General features: G+C 47.7%; 1 protein-coding gene and 1 pseudogene across 1 annotated transcript in view; one reads left to right on the top strand and one right to left on the bottom strand.

The window, feature by feature from the left end:
• MDN1 (midasin AAA ATPase 1) overlaps positions 1-10,813 on the bottom strand; it is a 178,884-nt gene extending 168,071 nt beyond the window's left edge. The window contains exon 1 of the mRNA XM_032274472.1: positions 10,526-10,813. Coding sequence (XP_032130363.1) covers positions 10,526-10,627 — 102 coding nt within the window. The 5' untranslated portion in view covers positions 10,628-10,813. The remainder of the gene's footprint in view (positions 1-10,525) is intronic.
• LOC116548966 lies at positions 4,469-5,296 on the top strand (annotated as a pseudogene).
• Positions 10,814-12,362: the final 1,549 nt, after the last annotated feature.

Raw genomic sequence — 12,362 nt, 5'->3', positions numbered from 1 at the left:
TGGGCAGATCACCTAAGGTCAGGAGTTCGAGACCAGCCTGGCCAACATGGTGAAATCACATCTATACTGAACATACAAAAATTAGACAAGTATGGTGGCATGCACCTGTAATCCCAGCTACTCGAGAGGCTGAGGCAAGAGAATCACTGGAACCTGGGAGGCGGAGGCTGCAGTGAGCCAAGATGGCATCACTGCACTCCAGCCTGGGAGACAGAGCAAGACTCCGTCTCAAAAAAACAAAAACAAAAAACACCACACGCAAATTCATTGTCTCACAATTCTAAAGTCTGGAAGTGTAAGATCAGGGTGTCAGCAAGGCCATATTCCTTTGAAAACTATAGAAGAGAATCCTTCTTTGCTTCTTCCTAGCTTCTGTTGTCATCATCAATCCCTGCTGTTCCTTGTCTTGCAGCTTTATCACTCCAATATGTGTTTCTGCCATCGTCACATGGCCATTTTCTGTTTATGTCTTTCTCTCCTCTTCTTATAAGAACAGTCATATTGGGCTGGCCGTGTTGGCACACAGTTGTAATTCCAGCACTCTGGGAGGCCTAAGTAGGCAGATCACTTGAGGTCAGGAGTTCGAGACCAGCCTGGCCAATATAGTGAAAGCCCATCTATACTAAAAATTCAAAAATTAGCCAGGAATGGTGGCACACGCCTGTAATCCCAGCTGCTCAGGAGGCTGAAGCAGGAGGAATCACTTGAACCAAAGAGACAGAGGTTGCGGTAAGTGGGAATTACACCACTGCATTCCAGTCTGGGCAAAAGAGTGAGAAACGGTCATATTGGATTAAGGCCCTTTATGATGATCTCATCTTGACTTTATTACATCTGCAAAGACCTCATTTCCAAATAGAGTCACATTCAGGTATTACAGGCTAGGACTTTTTTTTTTTTTTTTTTTTTTTTTTTAAAAGGCTAGTCAAGTGAAGCAGTGGGAGTAGAGAAGGAACAAAGAAATCTGTAACTGTTTGTTATAAACACCACTGCACTCGGACCAGCCCAGGCTAGGACTTCTACATATATTTTTGGCAGACACAAGTAAACCCACAATACTGGTGGTACTTTCCTGACTCTTCCAAGTATTCTGCCATAAATACTACTAATGAAGCTTAAAAAACAATAAATGTTTTACTAAAATCCATGAAAGGGTAAATGCCAGGCCTGCAAGAAAAGGGACCAGCTAGGTAGGATACCTGTGAGTATGGGTGGGTAGAGGTTATAGGAAAACTACATAATCAGCTTTCTCTTTCTGTAAGCCCAGAGGCCTTGCTAGTCAAAGCATCTTTGACCATGTCAGCTGGCTTGCTATTGCAGGAAACAAAAATAGAACAATGAATTGCTAAAGGATTAACTTTTTTTTTTTTTTTTTTTGAAATGGAGTCTCGCTCTGTCACCCAGGCTGGAGTATAGCAGTGTGATCTTGGCTCACTGCAACCTCTGCTTCTCAGGTTCAAGCGATTCTCCTGCCTCTGCCTCCCAAGTAGCTGGGACTACAGGCACACACCACCACACCCAGCTAATTTTCTTGCATTTTTAGTAGAGACGGAGTTTCACCATGCTGGCCAGGATGGTCTTAATCTCTCGACCTCGTGATCCGCCCACCTCAGCCTCCCGAAGTGCTGGGAAAAAAGGCATAAGCCACCGCACACAGCCAGGATTTACTTCTTAAACCTGTGATTACTCCTTTAATATTCTTAGGAAATCTTGCCTTTCTCCTTGGGAAACTGGGATCCACTGGAAAAGGTAAAGGACTACATTCCTCCCCACTACACCTTTGTATTTTCTCACTTCTCTTAATATTCTGTGAAGCTTAAATGGGTTTTATTTAGGTGGCTGGGATACAAGCAAGTACGAGGAAAGCTGAAGAACACTGATTACTTAACAAATATAAGAAAAAGCATTTTTATCAGCCGGGTGTGGTGGCTCACACCTGTAATCCTAGCACTTTGGGAGACGGGTGGATTGCCTGAACTCAGCCACCATGCCCAGCTAAGAAAAAAACATTTTTAAGGTGGCTCAGCTCTTCTCTTCCCACCAAAAATACCAACCAATTCTGTTCCTTTGCTATAACAAAATTCATCAATTTCCCCATAATTACCCAACAAAAATAGAAAAGGAAAAAAACACTTCATATTTGTATGACTGTATGCTTAATGTATTGAGTTTTTTTTTACTGTTTTATGAAACTACTACATTGTCATAATCAACTGCTAATTGATCAGTTAGACCTTCTCAAGGCAGGGTTAATTAAAAGGATAAGGCAAGTTTTCCTACCTCAGTGTTTTTATAATTACGTGTATCAGCTGAAATGTGTATTTTCAGCTAAAGAGAAACAATTCCTAAATTATTCTATAAAACCTAAGCAATTAGGCTGGATGTGGTGGCTCACACCTGCAATCCCAACACTTTGGTAGACCAAGGGGGGACTACGGCTTGAACCCAGGAGTTCAAGACCAGCCTGGGCAACATGGTGAGACCCCCCCCCAACCCCCCAAAATCTCTACAAAACTGTGTTTAGAAATTTGCCAGGCAAGGCCGCATGCAGTGGCTCATGCCTGTAATCCCAGCACTTTGGGAGGCCAAGGTGGGTGGATCCACCTGAGGTCAGGAGTTTGAGAACAGCCTGGCCACCATGACAAAATCCCATCTGTTCTAAAAATACAAAAAATTAGCCAGGCACGGTGGCAGGTGCCTGTAATCCCAGCTACTTGGGAGGCTGAGGCAGGAGAATTGCTTGAACCCAGAAAGGGGAGGTTGCAGGGAGCTGAGATCACACCATTGCACTCCAGCCTGGGCAACAGAGTGAGGCTCTGTCTTAAAAAAAAAAAAAAAAAGATATTAGCCAGGCATGGTGGTGTGCACCTGCTGTCCCAGCTACTCAGAAGGGTGAGGTGAGAGGACCATTTGAGCCCAGGAGGTCAAGGCTGAAGTGAGCTATGATCACATCACCGTACTCTAGCCCAGGCCATTAAGAGAAATTCTGTCTCAGGCAGGGGAAGCATTGAGGTGTCATCACTGTCATCATTTGGTTAAATCACTCAAAGTTAAAGCTATTTTCTGCCAAAAATAAGAAAGCATGCCTGTAATCCCAGCATTTTGGGTGGCGAAGGTGGTGGGACTGCTTGAGCCCAGGAGTTTGAGACCAGCCTGGGCAACACAGCAAGGCCTTGTTTCTACCTGAGAAAAAAAAAAAAAAAAAAAAATTAGCCAGATGCAGTAGTGTGCCTGTAGTTCCAGCTACTGGGGGGATAGGGTGGGTCCTGAAGGGGGATCAATTGAACCTAGGATGGAGAGGCCACTGCTCTCCAGAACCCGTCTTAAAAAATAAAAAAGTGTAAACCAAAAATAAAATTCTAAGCCCCTAACCAACTGAATGAAGGTGAACCCTTCTTCTCTCAAAAGTAAACCTGAAACCCTAGTTCAGGCCATCCTGGGAATGGGTGGTCAGGCATGCCTCATTACACTCTCTTCCCTTTAGAATTCTGGCACAGCTGACCAGCATTAACATTAAAACAGAGACCTTAGGACTGACAAAAGAGGCCTGGCGCGGCAGGTCAAGTCTGTAATCCTAGCACTTTGGGAGGCCGAGTGGCGGATCACAAAGTCAGGAATTCGAGACCAGTCTGGCCAACATAGTGAAACCCTGTCTCTGTTAAAAATACAAAAAATTAGCCAGGTGTGTTGGTGTACACCTGTAATCCCAGCTACTTGGGAGGCTGAAGCAGGAGAATCACTTGAACCTGGGAGGCAGAAGTTACAGTGAGCTGACATTGTGCCACTGTACTCCAGCCTAGGCGATAGTTAGACTCCATCTCAAAAAAAAAAAAAAAAAAGAAAAAAAAAAGGACTGACAAAACATACTCTTGGTAGCAATAAAATACCAATATGACAGCAAACCCTAAAAGAAGTCCTCAGGAGCTGGGTATGGTGGCTTACGCCTGTAATCCTAGCACTTTGGGAGGCCAAGGTGGGCAGATCACAAAATCAGGAGTTCAAGACCAGTCTGGCCAACATAGTGAAGCCCCGTCTTCACTAAAAATACAAAAAAATTGGCCTAGCCGGGTGTGGCGGTATGCGCCTGTAGTCCCAGCTACTTGGGAGGCTGAGGCAGGAGGATCTCATGAACCCGGGAGGTAGCATTGCACTCCAGCCCAGGCAACAGTGCGATACTTCCCTCCGCCTAAATAAAAAAAAAAAAAAAAAGTATTTCAGGATTATTTTACTCCCCTCTCCCTTTTTTTCCCATTGACACAGAGTCTCACTATGTTGCCCAAGCTGGTCTCAAACTCCTAAGTTCAAACAATTCTCCTCCTTCGGCCTCCAACAGTGTTATGATTACAGGCATGAGCCATCATGTCTGGACCAAAATATATGGCTTTGACATATTTTGAAATTGCCCTGCAAAGCTGTCTGTAAGTCTTATAAGAAACATTTAACATTTGCAGTGCTCAGCTTTGGGTAGATGTTGGGGGTGTTGAGGTCTAGTGAGCAGAGAAGACTCTTGGCCAGACAGACGGCTTCTCACTGGCGGGACGCGTCTCACTGGCGGGACGCGTCTCACTGGCAGGACGCGTCTCACTGGCAGGACGCGTCTCACTGGCAGGACGCGTCTCACTGGCAGGACGCGAGGGTCTCCATGCGCTGGAAATCTCTCCAGTACCAGGAGCAGCTGGTAGATAGCAAGGAGCTGCAGCCTACTGCCAGCCATCTGATCTCCGCCGGGGACCTGGGTTCTCTGTGTAGATAGTTCCAAAGGAGGCTACCCCTGAGAGCCCTTAACTTCAACCTCAGGGCAGGCCCCTCCTGGAAACACCTAGGAACCACAGAGTGAGGGCAGCAGAGACTCCAGGCTTCAGCTTGCTCAGCTAAGAGAACCCTGGGTTCCATATCACAGAGAATCCAGGAGTCCTGCCAAAGTGCCACCAAGTGGCTAGTGGAGACCCAAGTGAAGGCCAGAAGGAAGAAGAAAGGGGTACAAAAGGGCAGTGGCTCCCCAGCTCACAGCCTGGGCCAGAGGAGGACCCGGCTGTCTGGAGCCACAGACCCCTGGGGATCACCGCCTTTCTGCCCGGACAGACTCATGTGCCCAAACACTACAGCAATGGAGGCAGGAGGCTGCCTTCCAGAGCCCCTACTCCTTGACAGAGCCTCTCTACTCTACTAGCGAGTCTGATAGTGGCCTAGGGTCTGTGGGAGGGCAGGAATTCAGCATCTCCAGAAGCTGTCCCAAGAGCTGGATGAAGCCATTATGGCTTTAGAAAACGATGAAATGACACTCATTCATGACTGAGGAAGTGCCCTGTAGGAAACAAGCCCTGTCTGACCACCAAGGCTTCATACCCAAGAATGTCTGTGCTTCCCCATGAGCTTACTGGCAGAAGCTCCTAGGAGTCATGAGTACCCCTGGGCCACTGCTAACAAGGACCTGACTAGCAAGGGGCCCAGAGCCCCCTGCTCCAGCCACATCTGGACACATCAGTGACTGCCTGCCACAGCCTGAGTGAGACCGTCTTGGGGAGACCTTGCAAAGGTGGGGAGAATTGTTCCTTCTACTCCCCCAGGGAACTCTTGGGCTTAGAAATTCATCGTATACTTGACCAGGAGCCTGGTATTTGCTTCGTCTATAATGTGAAGTGCCAGCATCAGATGTTTGAGAGCTCTGAACTGTGTACCCAGGTGCCTGGTTTTTGGGGAGTCATCCACAGAGTCACTCGCCCACTTGTTTCTGGTGCCAAGGATCTTGGGGGCACCACTTTCATCCCTGCTTTCCCTACCAGGAACCCGGAGGAAGGCATAGGAGACAGTTCCAGGATTAAGACTCTGGGCTCACAGGTAGCTATATGTATGCTCAAGGCAGAGTGCTGTGGGTGTGCCAGGAGGGGTAGCCCTGTTCGAGAGCAACTTCTGCCCTTTGTAAATTATTTAAGAAATGTGCTTTGTCATTTTATTAGAAAGAAGCCAGCCTGTGACTTTGCTAGCTAACACTGCTTTCTCATAATAAAGACTGCTTGCAGCCAGGAGTGGTGGCTAACACCTGTAATCTCAGCACTCTGGGAGGCCATGGCAGCAAATCATGAGGTCAGGAGATCAAGATCATCCCGGCCAACATGGTGAAACAGTCTCTACTAAAATACAAAAAATTAGCCAGGCATGGTAGCACCCATCTGTAGTCCCAGCTACTTGGGAGGCTGAGGCAGGGGAATCTCTTGAACCCAGGAGGCAGAGGTTGCAGTGAGCCAAGATCGTGCCACTGCACTCCAGCCTGGGGACAGACTGAGACTTCATCTCAAAAATAATAATAATAATAATAATAATAATAATAATACTTTGCAGCTGGGCACAGTGGCTCACGCCTGTAATCCCAGCACTTTGGGAGGCCAAGGTCAGGAGCTCAAACCAAGCCTGGTGAAGTCCAGGTGTAGTGGCTCACACCTGTAATCCAAGCATTTTGGAGGCCAAGGAGGGCAAATCACCTGAGGTCGGGAGTTCAAGACCAGCCTGACCAACATGGTGAAACCCCGTCTTTAAAAAAATAATAAAAATAGGGCCGGGCGCGGTGGCTCAAGCCTGTAATCCCAGCACTTTGGGAGGCCGAGGCGGGTGGATCACGAGGTCAAGAGATCGAGACCATCCTGGTCAACATGGTGAAACCCCGTCTCTACTAAAAATACAAAAAATTAGCTGGGCATGGTGGCGCGTGCCTGTAATCCCAGCTACTCAGGAGGCTGAGACAGGAGAATTGCCTGAACCCAGGAGGTGGAGGTTGTGGTGAGCCGAGATCACGCCATTGCACTCCAGCCTGGGTAACAAGAGCGAAACTCCGTCTCAAAAAAAAAAATAAAAATAAAAATAAAAATAAATTTAAAAGAAGACAAGCCTGGTGAAATCCCATCTCTACTAAAAATACAAAACAGCCAGGTGCGGTGGCAGGGCACCTGTAATCCCAGCTACTCAGGAGGTGAAGGTTGCGGTGAGCCGAGATCACACCACTGCACTCCAGCCTGGAAGCAAAACTCTGTTGGGGGGCAAGGGCGGGATGTTTGCATTTTGGGGAAAAAAAAAAAAAAAGAAAAACAAAACCATTAACAGTCTAGGTTATAATTCCAGCACTTTAGAAGGCTGAAGTAGGTGGATTGCTTAAGCTGAGGAGTTCCAGACCAGCCTGGACAACATAGCAAGATCCCATCTCTTTAAAAAATAACAAAATTTTTTGAAAAGAAACATTTGCAATCTATTCTCTCAGAAACCTGTTACTTGGAGGTTTCATCTGCATAATCGGAACCTTGGTCTCCACACCCCTATCTTAACCCAGACACTGCAGTCTGTTGATTCCAGGGATTTAAATAAACTCAACCAACTGCCAGTCACCAAATCTCTGAATCCACCTATGACCTGGAAGACCGCCCCACTCACCCTTGGAGTTGTCCCAACTTTCCAGACCAAACCAACGTACATCTTACATGCACTGATCAATGTCTTATGTCTCCCTAAAATGTATAAAACCAAGCTGTAGCCTGACCACCTTAGGCACACGTTCCCAGGATCTCCTTGGGCTGTGTTGTTGGCATTGGTGCAGAATAAATCTCTTCGAATATTTTTCAGAGTTTGACACTTTTCATTGACAAAAGTATCAAAATTTGTCAGAACATTGCTCTGTTAATTTCATCAATAAACACTGCCTGCTGCATATCAGACACTGTACTGGACACTACAACCACACAGTCCCTTCTCTTGGCGCACACTCAATCAACTAGTGAGCATCAGTTAGTTGAAACAAAGGGTGAGGGAAAAAGGAAAGGAGAAAGTTAGAGAAGTCTTCCTGGGGAAGGCCATTCCAAAAGCAGTCTTCCAGAACAAGTAAGTTAACTGAGCAGGCCACAGCAGAGATGCAGTCTTCAAAGGAAAGGAAATGCAAAGTCAATGAGGCAAGTAATAGCAATGGATGACCCAGACGATAACAACAGAGGTTAACAACAGGAGGTGGCTCCTGTCAACAACAGTAGAGGGTAAAAACCTGTGGTCATTGCAGAAAGCTCAGTGTTGCTGAAATAGCAAGCCCTGAGCAGAGAGTAAAAAACCAGGCTGGGCAGGATTTCTTTCTTAATTTTGCACCACTGCCACTTGTGATGGATAACTCTGTTGTAAGGAGTTGTCCCACACATAACAGGCATTGATGCAGCAGAAGCTGGTAGCACCCCCATAATGAACAGTTGTGATAACCATAAAGGTCTCCAGACTTGTCCCTGGGAGCAAAATTGCCCACCCCCCCCCACCCCCGCCAGAACAATTGGGCTGGAGACACATCAAAAAAACACTTCAGGAGGCCGGGCTCAATGGCTCACACCTGTAATTCCAGCACTTTAGGAGGCCTGGGCTGGTGGATCACGAGGTCAGGGGTTGGAGACCAACCTGGCCTAGATGGTAAAACCCTGTCTCTACTAATAATACAAAAATTAGCTGGGTGTGGTGGTGCGTGCCTGTAGTCCCAGCTACTTAAGAGGCTGAGGCAGAAGACTCACTTGAACCTGGGAGGCAGAGGTTGCAGTGAGCCAACATCCTGCCACTGCACTCCAGCCTGGGCTACAGAGCTAGACTCTGTCTCAAAAAACTAAAAAACAACAAACAAACAAACAAAATACTTCGGGAAAGACTGGGCATGGCAGCTCACCAAAGTAATCCCAGCCATTTGGGAGGACTGAGGTCAGGAGTTCGATACCAGACCAACCAACGTGGTGAAACCCTGTCTCTATTAAAGTACAAAAATTAGTCCCAGGTACTTGGGAAGATGAGGTGGGAGACTTGTTTGAATCCTGGTCTCCATACCCCTATCTTAACCCAGACACTGTGTTCTATTGATTCCAGGGATTTAAATAAACTCAACCAATTGCCAGTCAGCAAATCTTGCACTCCAGCCTGGGTGACAGAGTGGGACTCTGTCTCAAATTTTGTATTTTTAGTAGAAACGGGTTTTTTCCATGTTGGTGGGGTTGGTCTCGAACTTCCAACCTCAGGTGATCTGCCTGCCTCGGCCTCCCAAAGTGCTGAGATTACAGGTGTGAGCCACTGCAACCAGCCTATATCAACTAACTTTCTAGTAACTTCCTAGGTCAGTAACATTACTATAAAATTCTCAAAATGTACATGAGTGGTTGGTTCTTACATTTCAATAAGTCAGAGTTTCTAAAACCTTATATAATAAAGGGTACAAACCATTTTTCCAAGCCATCCTCAACACATAAACGCCGATTTTATAATCAAATGCAGTGGTAGGGAGTCATAAATGCCCCGAAGGCGTTCCATAAACCCTAAATTCAGAACCTGTGTTCTAAGTTCTAAGCCCACGTATAGAAAAGCACCTCTAGCAAAAATATTACAATGCAGGAGCCTTTTATAAGCTTAGCTCATCTAAACTGATTATCTCCTTCCTTAGTTGGACCCACCAAAATTCAGTTTTCTTTCTAGAACTTTCCATTAGTGTAATTCCCTTCATTCCAACTTCACTAACCACAGGGCCAGAAATCTCGGTGACATATGCGACTCCTCTTCTTACATTAAATGTATTGTCATTATTATACAGACAGCGTTAGCTGCTCTGCGCCTCCAGATTGCACAAGTCCCTCGGTCTCTCACTCAAAATACTACTGTTGCTTTCTAAGCAATGAAATATACACGTATGCAATGCATTATTGTCATTCAATCAGTGAGTTCTGGATAATGCAGATACAAAAATAGACACATTTTCTACTCTCAAGAAGCTTACAGGCATTGGGGGTGGGGAAGCATAAAATGGAAAATTAAAACAAACTGAAAAGATGTGTGATAAGAGAGAGTCAACTCAGGTAGAGGGAGTCTACTCAGGTAGAGGGAGTCAACGAGAAGGTTCTTAAGAGCCCGAAGACCCATTTCCCAGAAAACTCTAGTTCACCTCATAATTTGTATGGTTAATTACAAACAGTTAGCATTCGCTCTCTTGCTTTGCCCTTCAGCTGTTTTAAGTGTTTACGAACTGTCTCCAAAAATAGATGCGAATTTCCCTCATGGCAGAGATCGTAACGAGTTTATCTATCCACTTTCTCACAGCGCCACCCCGTCCCTTACAGCAGGAATGCAATCAAGATTTGTCAATGGTTCACCCAAACTAACAGGAGTGGCTGGACTACGCACACTTAGGTAATACGTACACGTGTCAAAACGGCAGAAAAGCAACCACAATTTCAGAAAAACAAACCGTATTCCTTTCGGAAGGCCACCTCTGCCACATGCAGCCAAAGCGCTTGCATGGGGTGAGGGGTGGTGGGAAGGGCACTAGAAGGCTCCCCCAAATGAAAACAAAAGACTCCATCCAATCGCCTCAAACACGCTAGGAAACCTCCTCGACTCGCCAGCTCAGGGGAGGGGGCCAGCTTGGCCGCACCACTCCCCACTTAAAGCGGTGAGTCTCGGCGGGGGAGGGCAGGAAGCCTGCGATGGGGGCGACTCGGTCGCTCCGGCGCTTTCCCTCTCCCTTCTCTCGTCTTACCTGCTTGGCCAGGAACCTGCCCAGTTCACTGCGGCTCTTCTCATTCTTGCCTGCGATTAGCCGCAGCGGCGCGGCCGCCACCTCCATCAAGAAGTGCTCCATGACCCAGGGCCCTCAACCGAGGGGCCACCTGCGCTCCCTGCTTCACGGCCAGCGTCCCCAAGCCGCCGAGGCCCCAGTGCCCGAGCAACCACCGACTATGCCCCCAGGACAGCCGCCCTCGACTCCAGCGCCGACACCGGGAGAGCTGCAGCACACGTGGGTGAACACACGGCGTTTGACGTCATCAGTTCGGGACCTAAACCCGACGCCCTCCCGGCCCCGCCCCCTCTGCGGCGGAAACTCTGGTCTTTAATGTCCCGCCATTTCCGGGAGGGAAATGGAGGCAAAAATCCAGGCGGTTTTGATTATAGAGTGATGGGGGGGCTCGCGAACACAGCACGTGGCGAAACAGAGAAAATAGTGCGCTTGGCCGGGAAGAAAAGGGAGGCTCCACGGGCCTGTGATTATCAGCCCACGGTGCCTTCCCACTGCCTGAACACCGGAAAGATCAGATGTGAAAGAAAAGCTGATTCTCGGCCGGATGCGGTGGCGCATGTCTTTATCCCAACACTTTGGGAGGCCGAGGCGGGCAGATCACTTGATGTTACCAGTTTGAGACCAGCCTCGGCAACATGGCAAAACCCCGTCTCTATTAAAAATACAAAAATTAGCCCGGCATGGTGGCGCGCCTGTAATCCCAACTACCCAGCAGACTGAGGCAGGCCAATCGCTTTAACCCAGAAGGCAGAGGTTACAGTGAGCCGAGATCGCCCAACTGCACTCCAGCGGGGGGACAGAGCAGACTTTTCTGTCTAAAAAAAAAAAAGCTGATTCTCCCCCCCCCTTTTTTTTTTTTTTTGTTGAGATGGAGTTTTGCTCTTGTTACCCAGGCTGGAGTGCAATGGCGCGATCTCGGCTCACTGCAACCTCCGCCTCCTGGGCTCAGGCAATTTTCCTGCCTCAGCCTCCCGAGTAGCTGGGACTACAGGCACGCACCACCATGCCCAGCTAATTTTTTGTATTTTTAGTAGAGACGGGGTTTCACCATGTTGGCCAGGCTAGTCTTGAGCTCCTGACCTCGGATGAACTGCCCGTCTCGGCCTTCCAAAGTGCTGGGATTACAGGCCTGAGCCACCGCGGCTGGCTGATTCTTCCCTTCTTGTTAATCGTGGCAGCCCGTGTAGATGTAGGGATCTGCAGAAGAAAGAACTGCTTTCTTCTGAGCAGTTCTTGCCTCCTCAGAAGAGAGAATTCCATGCAGGGCATAAGGCAGCAGAGACCTGGGCAAGTTTTACAGTAGGAGTAAAAGTTTATGAAAAGGCTTTAGAACAGGAAGGAAAGGAAAGAAAAGGAGGAAAGCACAACTTGGAAGACTGCCAAGCAGGCGACTTGAGAAACCAAGTGCCCATCTTGACCTCTTGACTTGAGGTTTTTTTTGAGACAGAATTTTGGTTTTGTCACCCAGGCTGGAGTGCAATGGCTCAATCTCACTGCAACCTCCGCCTCCTGGGTTCAAGCAGTTCTCCTGCCTTAGCCTCCGGAATAGCTGGGATTACAGGCGCCTGCCACCACATCCGGCTAATTTTTGTTTTTTGGTTTTTGTGGGGTTTTTTTTTTTTTTTTGAGAAAGTTTCACTCTTGTTGCCCAGGCTGGAGTGCAATGGCACGGTCTTGGCTCACTGCAATCTCCACCTCCTGGGTTCAAGCAATTCTCCTGCCTCAGCCTCCTGAGTAGCTGGGATTACAGGAATGTGCCATCATGGCCAGCAAATTTTGTAGTTTTAGTAGAGACGGG

Source organism: Sapajus apella, unplaced genomic scaffold (assembly GCF_009761245.1).
Source record: "Sapajus apella isolate SASKATOON/1434 unplaced genomic scaffold, GSC_monkey_1.0 scaffold6, whole genome shotgun sequence".
Lineage (NCBI taxonomy): Eukaryota > Metazoa > Chordata > Mammalia > Primates > Cebidae > Sapajus > Sapajus apella.
The sequence above is the reverse complement of the archived record's forward strand: the minus strand, read 5'-3'. Positions and strand labels throughout refer to the sequence as shown.